The sequence below is a fragment of the Lepus europaeus genome, chromosome 2, assembly GCF_033115175.1.
Source record: "Lepus europaeus isolate LE1 chromosome 2, mLepTim1.pri, whole genome shotgun sequence".
Classification (NCBI taxonomy): domain Eukaryota; kingdom Metazoa; phylum Chordata; class Mammalia; order Lagomorpha; family Leporidae; genus Lepus; species Lepus europaeus.
In genome coordinates this window covers 25,114,248-25,128,772 of record NC_084828.1, presented here as the reverse complement: position 1 = coordinate 25,128,772, position 14,525 = coordinate 25,114,248, and the positions used below count along the sequence as shown (strand labels likewise).

Here is a 14,525-nt window from a genome sequence, read left to right as displayed (position 1 = left end):
GATATAGATATATCTGCAGGAAACAATTTCCTATACATCCATGGAGAATACTAGAGGCAAAAATGGCATATTCAAGGATAGATCTGTGTACTTCCTCAGTTTAACCAATATGTAAAAGTATATGAATAATAAATGAGAAAAAGTTTATTCAGAGCATTCACCTAACAACTGGTGGGAGAAAATTTAAACATAAATGATTAAATGCTGTAGAAAGATCAATAGTCTAATGATTTGGATTGGACAATTAGAGAAAACCAGAGAGTAGTGAAATGGGGAGGAATTTACAGTTCAGATGTGTTCACATTCACTAAAATATAGGCTTAATCTCATAATTTGTCTTACTGCATTCTGACCACTATTTCAAAATGCATTTGACACTTTATTTAGACTCCTTTTTAGAATTGTTGGCTCACAGTTATGGAGACTGGGAAATCTAAGGGCAAGAGACCGGCAAGACTTGTTGGCTAGTGTGGGCCTGTTGTTCATTGACGGCACCCTCTGGCCTTCCTTATGTGGTGCAAGTGATGAACACACTCCCTTCAGCCTCTTTTAAAGGGCAAATGATTCATTCATGAGAGCAGAACCCTTATGACCTAATCACTTCCTCAGAATTCTCACCTCTTAATAAAGTGACCAGTGTTGTGAAATGGTGGTTAAGCTGCCACCTGTGATACCAACATCCCATATGGGTGGCAGTTCGAGTCCTGGCTCTTCCACCTCCAATCCAGCTCTCTGCTAATGTGCCTTGGAAAGCAGTGGAGGATGGTGCAAGTCCTTGGGAGCCTGCACCCATGTGGGAGACCCAGAAGTTCCTGAATCCTGGCTTCGGTTTGGCCCAGCTTTGGCCATTGTGATCAGTTGGTGACTGAACCAGCAGATGGAAGATCTGTCTGTCTCTTCTGTCTGTCTCTTTCTCTCTCTCTTTCCCTCTCTCTCTCTCTGTAACTCTGCCTTGTTATGATTGTTTACAGTCCTTGTCTCAACTGTTGAGGAACAGTGTTTTTTTCTTCATACTATTTGTTGAACCTTCACTTAGTGTAAAGTCAATCTTATGAGTATAAATAAACTGAAAATAGATCTTTGTAAAAATTAAGAATAGGAATAGGAGAAGGAGGAGGAAGAAAGATGGGAGAGTCGATGGAAAGGAGGTCAGAATGGAAAGTATCACTATGTTCCTTAATCTGCATATATGAAATACATGAATTGTATATGCCTTAAATAAAATAAATAAATAAAATAGAATAAATCTTCAAAGAAAATAAACTTCAACATAAGAATCAGGACATTCAGACCAATAACAATTGTAATATGAAGAAATATGTAGGTAAAATCTATTGCAAAGGTTACCAAGGCTGCCCAGAATTTTCTGAAAGCATAATAAATACTGTCCCTTCATACCTGTCAACTCAGTCTTAATCAGTGGTGGAGAACAGTCTTAGAACTGTTTGCCTCAATTGGTCATTTATGTTTAATAGTAAAAGACTGGCTAATGATAGCAATACATCATAAAACCTTCAGAAGGGAAGAATATTTTTTGAACCATTGTGTGTGTGTGTGCATGGTGGTTTTAAGTTATTGGTTTTTATAATCAGTACCTTTTAATGGAAAAACTTGACCAAATATCTGTCAGAATTTTGAGACCCATTAAAACACTTTAATGAGGAAAAAATAATAAAATGGTTACTCAGAGCAGAAGCAGATGGATTCTCTCCTTGGGAAACAGATAGTTGATAGTGACACTCAGCATGTTGCAGTTTTAGTGGCTGTAGTGAGTATATTTTTTTTGGAAGACTTATTTTATTTTGTTATTTCAAAGGCAGAATTACAAACACACACTCATACACACAGAGAGAGATAGAGAAAAAGAGATAGGGATACAAAAACAGAAAGACAGACAAAGAGAAAGAGAGAGATCTTCCAGCTGCCGGTTCGCTCCCCAAATGGCCACAATGGCTAGAGCTGGGCCAGTCTGAAGCCAGGAGCCAGGAGCTTCTTCCAGGTCTCCCACATGGATGCAAGAGAACACGCACTTACACATCATCCACTGCTTCCCAGGCGCATTTGCACAGAGAGGGATCATAAGTAGAGCAGCAGGGACTTGAACTGGTTTCCATATGGGATGCCAGAATGCATGTGGTGGCTTAGCCTGCTATGCCACAGCACTGATCCCAGCTGCATATTTCTTAATGTGTCATTTCCTTAGTTTTTGACTTACACAGCAATTGATAAACTAAGCAGAAAATGATTTATTGCAGATAATTTGTTGTTTAGAAATCAGAGGAAAGCAAGAGAAAAATCAGGCACCAGTTTTCTAGCTTCTAGGTCACAGACTACCACTAATGAGGTCCAGAAGTCAAATCTGCACATGCGGATAAGAAATCTGCCAGGAATCCTTGCTTTTAAGCTACCTTCTACCGTCATCACACTCACTCCACACTTGTGAATCTGTGTGAACAGACTGAGTGAGAAATCCAGATGCTACCCTCAGTGCATTTGCAGATCCTTTTGTCCATGTACACTTGTTCAGAAAGTGGGAGAGGGGCGGGCACTGTGGCTTAGTGGATAAAGTCACCGCCTGCAGTGCCAGCATCCCATATGGGCGCTGGTTCAAGTCCCTGTTGCTACACTTCCAAACCCACTCTCTGCCATGGCCTGGGAAAGCAGTAGAAGATGGCCCAAGTCCTTGGGCTCCTGCACCCAAGTGGGAAACCCTGAAGAAGCTCCTGGCTCCTGGCTCCTGGCTTCTGGCTTCAGCAGATGGAAGGCCTCTCTCTCTGTCTGCCTCTGGCTCTCTGTAAATCTGCCTTTCAAATAAATAAATAATCATTTAAAAAAAAAAAAGTGGGGAAAATGGTTTTCACCCTCCACCAATGCTTGAAACTGTTTATACGTGTTTTTCATTCTAATTGGCTACATGCTACTTAGAGCCAAACCATCAAAGTGAATCTGGGTAATGACGATTTTGATTTCCATTCCTCATGATAATGGAAACCAGCTGATGTGATAGAAATTAATGCTTAATGTCAGTAGAGTATATATAGGACAGGTTTTAAAGCACCATGCTGGAAGAATATTCACTAAAGTATTTTCTACTTAAAGGAGAGCTTACCAGAAAAAAAAAAAAAAAGAGGGTTTTTCTTCAGATTCTGTGACCTAAATTTAGCATTACCGCATCCTCATCTGTGGAGAAATGGCTGACTCAATATGTCTAAACTACACCTGAATCTTTAGCTTCCCATCATTCTAGGGAATCAAATTCCCAGAAGTAATGAAATTGGCACAGAAATTAGTAGCAACCTCTTCAAAGATTGTGATGGGAAAAAGAGAAGACAATATGGCTGAAGGGAGAGCAGGATGATCAAAGAAAGTCTATCATTTGGGGAGACATTGTAGTTTATGGTAATAAGATGGCAAAGAAGAAGAATCAAAAAGAGAAAGGAAAGACCCATCTAATGAAGCAGACTTCTGGGAAAGGCTGGAAATAAGAGGAATGCCATTTGGAGACCAAGTGTTTAGCTCTGTAAATGAAAAGCCTTTTATGGGCTAATAAAGAGGTGATAGCTCTCCAAGATACTAATTTCATGGCAGGATTATTCCCAGTTACCAAGATATCCAAGATATGGAACCAACAACTGCTCACTGGAGTGTTACCTAGCGTAAAATGCAGGAAGAGTAAGAGGAGGGGGAAATGAGGAGGAGAAGGTAGAGGTGGAAGGGCAGAGAAGGAAGGAGGGGAGAGGAAGGAAAATGAATAGGTTCTTTCGTTTGCAACCACATGGATGAGAGCTTGGAAGAGTATTTGCCAAGAGCTGGGTAAAGGAAGCCATGGGAGAAATTACAAAGCCTCTGCCGGCGCCACGGCTCACTAGGTTAATCCTCTGCCTGCGGTGCCAGTACTCCGGGTTCTAGTCCCAGTTGTGGCGCCGGATTTTGTCCCGGTTGCTCCTCTTCCAGTCCAGCTCTCTGCTGTGGCCAGGGAAGGCAGTTGAGGATGGCCCAGGTCCTTGGGCCCTGTACCCACATAGGAGACCAGGAGAAAGCACCTGGCTCCTGTCTTCAAATCGGTGCAGTGCGCTGGCAGTAGCAGCCACTTGGGGGGTGAACCAACCGAAGAAGACCTTTCTCTTTGTCTTTCTCACTGTCTAACTCTGCCTGTCAAATAAAATAAAATAAAATAAAGAAATTGCAATAAATTATATTTATTCAAGATAAATGAGTTCTGGGAATTTAATGTACATCAATGCACAAATAGTTAAGAAAAGTTTATATATATATATATATATATATATATATATATATATATATTTGGTATAGGTAGAGCATAAGCATTCTTATGATACACATACCCATAAAACTAACTGTAGTAGTTGATAAAGTGGTAACTAGCTTGATTATGGTAATTATTTCATAAGAAAAATCAAATGTGTATAGGAAACATCAGGTTGTACACTTAACTATATAAAATTATTTTCCATTATATTTCAATGATGTTGGAACGAAGATATGATAGTTTATGATTTGAGAAAAAGGACATGATGTCTCCTATTTTTGCAATTAATGTTGAGTCTATTTCAGAAATTTAAGAATGCAATTGAGGAAGAGCTAAAACACGCACATTCACAAATATGCACACACTTTCACTCACAAACAACCTTTTTGATGTTGATGTCTTCAATATTAAGACATGGTTTCTTTTTAAGTATATTTTTTATTTGAAAGTTACAGAGATAGAAGGAAAAGCAGGTCTTACATCCGCTAGTTTATAAGCCCGTGTTTCACATTCCTTTTCAAAATTTTTATCTTCTGTCTTTATTAAATTGAAAAGACCATGATACTACTAATCTTTTGAAGTATACATACATTGAAGAATGGTTAAGTATTCTCAGTTAATAAGTAGATTACCTCACAAAGTTCTAAGTTCTGTGATGGAAGCACATTAAATCTATTCAACATGTTTTCCAAAAATTCTCTTAAATGGTCAAACTGATGTACAGTAGATTTCCTGAAATTCATTCTTCCCATCTGTCACTAAGTATACCTGACCAACATTTCCCCCTTCTCTCCTTGCCATTAAACACCCAAACCTCTGGAAACCATCATTATGCCCTTTACTTCTATCAGGTCAACATTTTAGATTCCACAAATGAAGGAGATATCTGCTTCTGGATTATTTCACTTAACATAATATCTGCAGATCATCCATGTTTTCACAAATGACAGGATTTCATTCTTTCTGGCTGAATAATATTCTGTTGTGTATTTATACATTTCTTCATCTATCATTTGCTGCTGGCTTTTTAAGTTGATTTTCTATCTCATCTATTGTATATATTGCTTTAATGAGAATGTTAGGTGTCTTCAATCTTCAGTATCATTGCAAACTACAAAACCATATACACATATCATAATACTAAACTATCTGAAAAATCAAAAATCTCATTTACAATAGATGCCAAAAACCATACAAAGGAATGATTTTGACCATGCAGATTAAAGATCTCATCTCAACATGAGACCTTTAAAAGATTGATGAAAGAAATTGAAGAAGACATACATAAATAGAATGACATCCCATGGACATGGATTGGAAGAATTAATGTTACTAAAATTTTTTACCACCAAAATGATAAACAGTCAATCCATTTCCTATAGAATAGTAGGGATCATGTTCACATAAATAGAAAAAAATTATAATTTGTATGGAACTAAACTCACACACACACAAACCTAATAGTCAAAACATTCTTGAGAAAGTACTTTAAAAATATACTCATCAAGATCTCCTTTGCATCTACATTAAAGTCTATTTTATTAGTCCCTTTCATTTTCTTCTTCATTCTTACCTGTGGATGTATGTTTTCAACATTTTATTTTATAGTGTATCTTCATTTTGAAATGCTATTTTGTTTGATAACATAATACTGTATGTATCCCTTCCAGTCTGTTTCTAATCATCTCAATAGAAATGATGGATGCATAAATGATAGCTAGTTACAAAGATAGATAAATAGATAGACATATCAATAATTTATTACTACCTGCTTCTTTTCCATAAGGATTCACATATTTCCATCCCATTTCACTTATTAATTTCTTTTCATTTGCTGTATGTCTTTTTTTTTTTTTTTGACAGGCAGAGTGGACAGTGAGAGAGAGAGACAGAGATAGAGAGAAAAGTCTTCCTTTTGCTGTTGGTTCACCCTCCAGTGGCCGCCGTGGCCAGTGCGCTGCGGCGGGTGGACCACGCTGATTCGAAGCCAGGAGCCAGGTGCTTCTCCTGGTCTCCCATGCGGGTGCAGGGCCCAAACACTTGGGCCATCCTCCACTGCACTCCCGGGCCATAGCAGAGAGCTGGCCTGGAAGAGGGGCAACCGGGACAGAATCCGGTGCCACAACCGGGACTGGAACTTGGTGTGCTGGTGCCACAGGCAGAGGATTAACCTATTGAGCCGCGGCGCCAGCCTGTATGCCTTTCTTTTGTCAGAATTAAATCAGAAGAGCAACTCATTTTGTTACTCTTCTGGTTGAAATGAGGTCAAATTATCACCAGGAATGACTCTTTATAACTTTTCACATTTATGCTTGAGGAAACTATGGTTTCACAAGCATGAAAATATCAAAATGTCAACCATTTTCATTTATATGCTGTCATTTATTATTTTTTATGATTTTATTTCAAAAAGTTTTTGATGTATCCAACAAAATATGTGAACTTTTAATACAAGTTTACCATATATACCTCATCCCATCACTCTTACCTTTCCTGCCTCTAATTATCTGTATTCAGATTGAGTTTTTTTTAACTTTTATTTAATGAATATAAATTTCCAATGCACAGCTTATGGATTACAATGGCTTCCCCCTCCCATAACTTCCCTCCCACCTGCAACCCTCCCCTCTCCCTCTTCCCTTCCATTCTTTTTTTTTTTAATTTTAGCTCGCACAATTCTTAAGAATCAAATAATAGAAAATAATACATGTGAATTTCCAATTAATTATATACATCAACTTACTCTCTCAACCACTTAACACATTACTGTTGGTATTTTATTTGTGAGGAAAATGATACTCAATAAGTTTTTAATTTTCCCAGAGTCATACAAAGAATCCAAAGATTCTTCCTATTTGACTCCTAGGTCATGGCACCACCTCTTTTCTGTTATGCAAAGCATAATTTTCTGAATTAAACTTCTATACTGTCTCAATTCCATATTATTTCACTAAAACATTGGTGGATAACGATAAATACCCAGAAAGTGATACATATCAGTATATACAGATAAATGTAATAGAAGCAGGATGGTTATCAGGAGAGGATAGCAACACTTACACTGGCTAGCATGTACCAAGTGATTGGTATATTCCAGATATTGTAATAAATTTTCCACATTTCATGATACTTTTGACAAACTTAGTAGGGGATATAATTATTCAAAACTCCGTACAATGTTGAACTTTAATATTCATGTGACTTACTGAAATCTTGGACTGTGTTTGATAGTATTTTACCAAATTATCCTTCTCTTTGCACAAACCCAGTGAGTTCGATGGTCCAGGAACTTGAGGATAAAACTGAAAAGACTATGATTGATGATGTAAACGAGGACAGTGCTCCTGAGTGCCCTTCTCAGGGAAGTGATGTGATTAGAGTGGCTCTTTGGAAAGATTGATTTTGCATTTGCAGAACATATGGATCGAAGCTTGGTAGGCAATCCAATCACAAAAGGAAGCCAAGGTTCACTGATGGAATTGCAGGGAGAAGTACATAGATCCAGGGTATGCAAGTCAGTGGAAACAAGAAGGAAAGATAGATTCATGAGTTACCATGAAGGCATTGAGAAAATAATAGAGTGACTAATTTTGATGTACATAAGAGAAAGGAGATAGTAATTCCAAAGCAGCTAAGCAAATAAAAAGAATTGATGAATTTAGGTATATCAGATATTATTATTCATTTGGACATGTTTTCTATTTTTCCATATTATTTTTAATTACTGAAATATTTAAGTCATAAAGTGTTTCCTAGGGAAACATGTATGCATGTATAAATATATGTATCTGAAAGTATTATATAGGAGTAGTATATATAAATATGTGTGTGTGAAAAAAGTATATATACATTTCCTCAGGTAACTTACAGATTAGTAGTTAGAGGGTAGTTTGGAAACTAAGATGATCATGTAAATTAAAATTGCTTAGAAAGAGACTAGAGCTGCAAGGACTAAGCATGATTTTTCTTTTAATCAGATAAGAGAAAGAAGAGGCCAACAAAAATAATATAAAAGAAAAACCAGGGTAAGAGTTAGCAAATCTGAACATAGACTACATGGATAGAAAAAGACAGCTACTGGCTCATGTAGTGATGATATAACTTTTGTGTTAAGAGAAAAAGACTCTTATTCTCTTGTTTCTCCTTCCATGCACTACATTAGAATTGCAGTTTGTGTCTACATCTATAGTCAGAGTAAAAACAAGGATCATGTATATACATCACACACTCAAATGTGGGTGCCCTTAGAAAGTCTTTTCCTCCTCCAAGATATACTACATTCACTTTCTATACATTTATCTAAACTAAAGTTATAATTACTGTGATGTTATACTTAAACCAATAGTCAATAGAGAGTCACATGGGCATGGATTGAAGGATTAGCAGTCTTACTAAGGGCAAACCATGTTGGTTTGTGTTTCTCTTTTGTTTTGAATCAGAACTCCCTGTGAAATTTTCAATCAAGCATAAAAACAAAAAAGCTTGAATATTTAGATATTAAAATATGAAAACGAGAATGTTTATGTATTATAGTTTAGATACATTCTTTTGACAATTTAAAAATGTTATATCCAGATGTGATTTTTAAAAGCACTATGAATTTTTTGGATGCATTAGTATTCCAGACATTTATCGCTGAATCTTAGAGTTACAGCATAATGTGCTTCATAGGATCTCTAAATAATTTACAGTTACTAATTAAAGTTTATATATAAACTGCTATATTTATTTACAGTGGACATATCCAAAAGGCCATAAACTTTTCCTGCTGCCTGTTGCCGACTATCACTTATGTTGCACATTTTAATATAATTCACAGTGATCTTTCTTTCAACTCTAGCAAATAAGGCACATTTGACTTTTGATTGCCATTCAAGATTTTTATATGACTACTCGATGGGCATCAGAATGTAAATTTACATTTATAAAATTTTTATAAATCATGGTATAAATATGTACATATATACATAGGCACACAAATATTTATTTATATTTATATAAATAAAGCTCTTTCTGTAAATATCGATGATAGTTTTCTTTTTCACAGTTTAAAATAATTTTAAATGTAGTTGGGAAAAGAAAAAGAGATTGAAAGACAAATTCCTTTAGTGTTTAATGTGCTTCTACATAATTTTGTTTCTTAAGTACAAGTTTTGTTAATCACTAAGATTTCTTTTTCTATTATTTCTTTTCCTCTTGCTCATTCTGCTTTTGAGATAATTCTTTCTAAAAGATGTTATGTATATTAGAAACTAAAAGTTCCCATTACAATAGCATATTGAACTTGAAATAATATAAATAATTGATTGATGTGACACACAAAGGAAATATTTTATAGATTTTTTTTACATCGAGAGATTAACACATCAATTTCTCAACTTAAATTTTACTTTAGTTAAATAATTTATAAGTGAAATTATAACATACAGCTTGCTGTTTTGTTTAGTTCAAATAGCAGCATTCTCTGAACTTAACACTTTCTGTGGTTAGCAATATAATTTTGATGAATAAAAAGAAAATGCATTTCTCATTTTCAACAAAAATTATTACTTATGATAATAATTAAATAAAATATGTTCTTACATTTTAAGTATCCTTTTTATCGCTCTTTCTCTGTACCCACACATACACACACCCACACACACACTCAAAGACACACAAAAGCTTGTTTCCGTTAAACTCAAACTATATGTCTCTATTGTATAGAAAATGGACAAGTAAACCATCCCTTCAACCAATAAAGTGCAATTTTGAATGCTTTGTTGTTTATTTGCTGTGATGATAAATATTGATTTGTGTATACTTTCTGACAATCTTAAGATGAAATTCAAGTGTTTATGCAAGCTTTGCAATAAAAATATTTTAAGCACTTTAGACAGCAGTTTTGCTTTCTTCCTAATTCTCACAGCACCACCTGTCTCAGTAATCGCTATCCACATAACCTGAGTCATGTTTCCTTGTTTACTCCTTCCTAGATGTACCATCGAGTCCCTATGGAGTGAAGATCATAGAGTTGTCACAGACCACAGCCAAGGTTTCTTTCAACAAACCGGACTCCCACGGAGGTGTGCCTATTCATCACTATCAAGTGGATGTCAAAGAAGTGGCATCAGAAACCTGGAAAATAGTACGCTCCCATGGAGTTCAAAGTGAGTTCACAATGTGTTAATTAAAGACGGCCTTTACTATAACTGTGTAATTAGTTTTTATTTTCCTTTAACTTTTTCTTTTATTTCAATACAAATTAGAAAGTTTTTTCATCTTTAGTGAAGATTGAAGGGTTTAATAGTACCACCAAATTACAATTCTTTGGGGATGAATTAATTTTTAAAATTTTGTTGATGAAATGACAATGCTGATATGTTAGGCTCATTGGCTGGATTTTTTAAAATGTGTACTTCTTTTCTATTATCAATATTTTTCCATCAATAAGTGTGAAAGTTATATTGTAAAATGTGGATATCTTCTATGAGGGAGCTTCAAAAGTGTATGTAAAATGTGTAGTAGCAAAATCAATGCATAGATTCAACTTTGCAGCCAAAGAAACTTTGAATACCACTTTTCCACAAAGTTTTTCAAATGTCCTTGTATATGTATTCATGAGCAAAGTATAAAAATTCATCCTCCATCTAAAGTTTATTCCAAAATGAATATATTTTATTGTTTTCTGAAAGCCCAATTTTTTACTGAAAATCATACCATTTTGAATCATAAAGTCAATTGATCCTGAAAAGTTAAAACAATTTGTAGAAATTCTTTTACAAGTAGTTTCATTATGTGGTGAAAATGGATTTCCTGACTATAAGAAGAAGAAATTAGCGTAGGAAATAATAAAAAAAATCGCCAGTGTCAGACTCTCTGAGTTAGAAGGTACAGACACCTTGAGAGATCTACAAAGGCAGAACAAAATAGTAAGGAATTTAATGCTTCATATTGTCCCTCCTGTGAAGACTATGCCTTAGTATCAGGGCAGATCAGTCTGGGTTCAACAAAAAACAAGGAAAAAAAGTGAGGAAAGAACCAATACCAGTGAACATGGAGGAAGCAGAAATTAAAAAATTCTTGTCCCACCAGTGTTAACATCTGATTGCTCAACTGAGAGTTTTAAAAAGCCAGTCATCAACCACTGAACACACACTTCAAATAAAATCTCCAAACAGGTGAGCTCTTATTATTTCTTTTAATGATGAAACATTATTTTGGATAATGTTCTTTGTGGATATGTCATATATTTAAAAGATAGCATACAAAGTGAATAAATGAGTGGGATCAACTACTGAATTAAAACTATTATTAACTTGGATACAGGAAGATCTTGTTTTGCTTAATGGTAGAAAACAAGGGAAGATAATAGGTGATTGGGATTGATTACAGGATTCTGTAATCAAGACAAAAACAGAAACTGGATTGTTTCTTACACTACTGAACACTCAAAACAAGTACAACTATGAATAAAATATTGTTAAGTCTGGATAGCCATAACAGTATACACAACCCTAACCCTGTCACCCAGAAGAGAAGGATATTAGATTCTCTCGAGGCTTCTTAAAAAGTTCTAAGAAGATGGAGGATTTATAATGACCTCAGTCGGGCTCCTATGATTAAGTTCAAAAACATAACTTGGTACTCCTTGTATCCATTTGTCATAGCAGATTGTTATGCCTTAAAGACTGACATATAGTACACATTTGATAATTTACAAGAAATCACTGGCTCAGAAATTAGAATATTCAGCATCTGTATGATAATTACATTCTTGTTTGTATGTGTCATAGGACAAAATGTGAGTCTGAAACTTATTCCATGAGCCTAGAATATCAGCATGGGAAGTTGCATGAATGGCCTCAGACTGGGACACCTTCATCTCACCCAGGAAACTAAGGACTCAGAAGTCCTATGGCTGGGAGTTTCCTCTACAGAGGAAGATGTCTGCATCAGTACTTTTTTTTTTCCCTCATGTACTTGCCTGTCTCTTTTTAAAATAACAAGTTTCTCCAGTCAGGTTACAGTCATGTAGCCAACCCAAGCATAATCTCAATGCAGTATAATATAATCCAGCAACTACTCTAAGCCATTCTTCCAAATTAATCTACATGTATGCTAATCTTTTTAAAAGTCCAGTTGAGTCCTGCACAGTTTATAATTTATAGCATCTTGTATAGCAATCATATTTTCTCTGCCCCCCCATTACAGCTGGACCTTATCTTGGGGAACTTAGAGGTGGTATGAACTAAATCTCCTCCTGAAAAGAAAGGAGTCAAAAATCTCTTTTAAAAATCTTTATTCAAGAGGCCAGTGCTGTGGCATATCGGGCTAAGCCTCCACTTGCTTGTCAGTATCCCATATGGGTACCGGTTCTAGTCTTGGCTGCTCCTCTTCCGATCCAGCTCTCTGATAAGGCCTGGGAAGGCAATAGGAGATTGCCCAGGTGCTTGGGCCCCTGCACCATGTGGAACTCAAAAGAAACTCCTGGCTCCTGGTATCCAATTGGGCCAGCTCTGGCCATTGGAACCATTTGGGGGGTGAACCAGCAGATGGAAGATCTTTCTCCCTGTCTCTCTTCTCTCTGTAACTCTACCTCTCAAATAAATAAAATCTTTAAAAGTATTTATTCAAAAGCCAGAGTAACACAGAAAGAAGGGAAGAGAGTTGAGAGTGAGAGAGAGCTGCTGTATCACCTCCTACCTTGTCACAATAGCAGGACTGGGCCAAGATGAATCCAAGAGCCAGGAACTTCATCATGCTCTCCCACATAAGCGGCAAGGGCACAAGTACTCGGGGCATCTTTTGCTTCCTTCTAAAACATATTAGCAATAAAGTGAATCAAAAGTGGAACAGCTGTGACTGGAACTGGCACTGGGATGTGAGACGCCAACATTGCAAGTGATGACTTAACCCACTTCACCTATTGCTGCCTCTGTCTTATTTTTCTGATATCTTACTTCTTAATCTTTTCCTGTCATCTGTGCTCTCTTTATGACTGGCATCTAAATAGCTGATTCTGGGTGATGCAGCAATGAGGCGCAAATACATTAGAAATCTTCTGGAGAGAGTTTCTGCAGATAGGATTCTGCTATGCCTAACCTTAAGATGTCTCCTCACCCTGTCTTCAGCAGGTTTTGTGTGAAACTGTTGTCTGCCAACTTTATTCCATATCCACTTGACTCAGGGAGAAGATCCACAGCCTTACTAAGCTAAAATGTTTGGACCTACATAGTTTCATAGCTGGCGTTTTCTTTAGCCCCCCCCCCCCCACACACACACACACTCCAAAGAGACACAGAAGATAATTGAATCGTCTTTTTTTTTATTTTATTTTATTTTTTTTACAGGCAGAGTTAGACAGTGAGAGACAGAGAGAAAGGTCTTCCTTCCGTTGGTTCTCTCCCCAAATGGCCACAATAGCTGGAGCTATGCTGATCCGAAGCCAGGAGCCAGGTGCTTCCTCCTGGTCTCCCATTCAGGTGCAGGGCCCAAGCACTTGGGCCATCCTCCACTGCCCTCCCAGGCCACAGCAGAGAGCTGGACTGGAAGAGGAGCAACCAGGACAGAATCCGGCACCCGATTGGGACCAGAACCCGAGGTGCCGGTGCCACAGGTGGAGGATTAGCCTAGTGAGCCTCGGCGCCGGCTGATAATTGAATCTTATGCAAAAACAAAAGCCCAAATGAAGATGGAAATGCCAGAACCCATGCTGCCTCCATCAATAGTGAGAAAAACATTCTATGGATTCTTTCCATTATTTGACCTACTTTCACTAACCAGGAATGGACCAGACAACACTGAATCCTCCCCAAAGGAGAAGGCTCATTATAACAGTGGCATGATTTTCTTCTCCTACGTGCTTTGTTGCTCTTTGATAGTTTTGTATTTGACATCTTTTCCTTCACGAGTTATCTCAGATGAAAATTCTAACACAAGAACATGTCCATTCCATTATCCATATAGTTTTCTCCTGGGATGATGCTATCCTATTTGAGATTCAGTGGACTTTTGTAATTAGATTTATTTAATGCTGACTTTAGATTTTATATCTCAAATGATAATGTAATCTCATTTTATATTTAAGCTCATATTTTTAAAAAGCTAAGTTACTAAGGGCCCTTAATACAGTTTCCATATTCATAACATACATGAATCTGAATACATAACAAAAAAGAAAAAAATAAATGCAATATCCAGTTGGAGAGACAAGCTGAGTGACTTTATTTGGATCACTGCTGATATTCTAGGATACATGTCTTATACTTACTCT

The 14,525-nt window shown here is 36.5% G+C and overlaps 1 protein-coding gene across 1 annotated transcript in view; it reads left to right on the top strand.

Moving 5' to 3' along the window:
• Window positions 1-14,525, top strand: part of NCAM2 (neural cell adhesion molecule 2) — a 576,480-nt gene that overhangs the window by 451,930 nt on the left and 110,025 nt on the right. Inside the window, exon 12 of the mRNA XM_062180124.1 lies at window positions 10,246-10,419. Within this exon, the coding sequence (XP_062036108.1) occupies window positions 10,246-10,419 (174 nt within the window). The remainder of the gene's footprint in view (window positions 1-10,245; window positions 10,420-14,525) is intronic.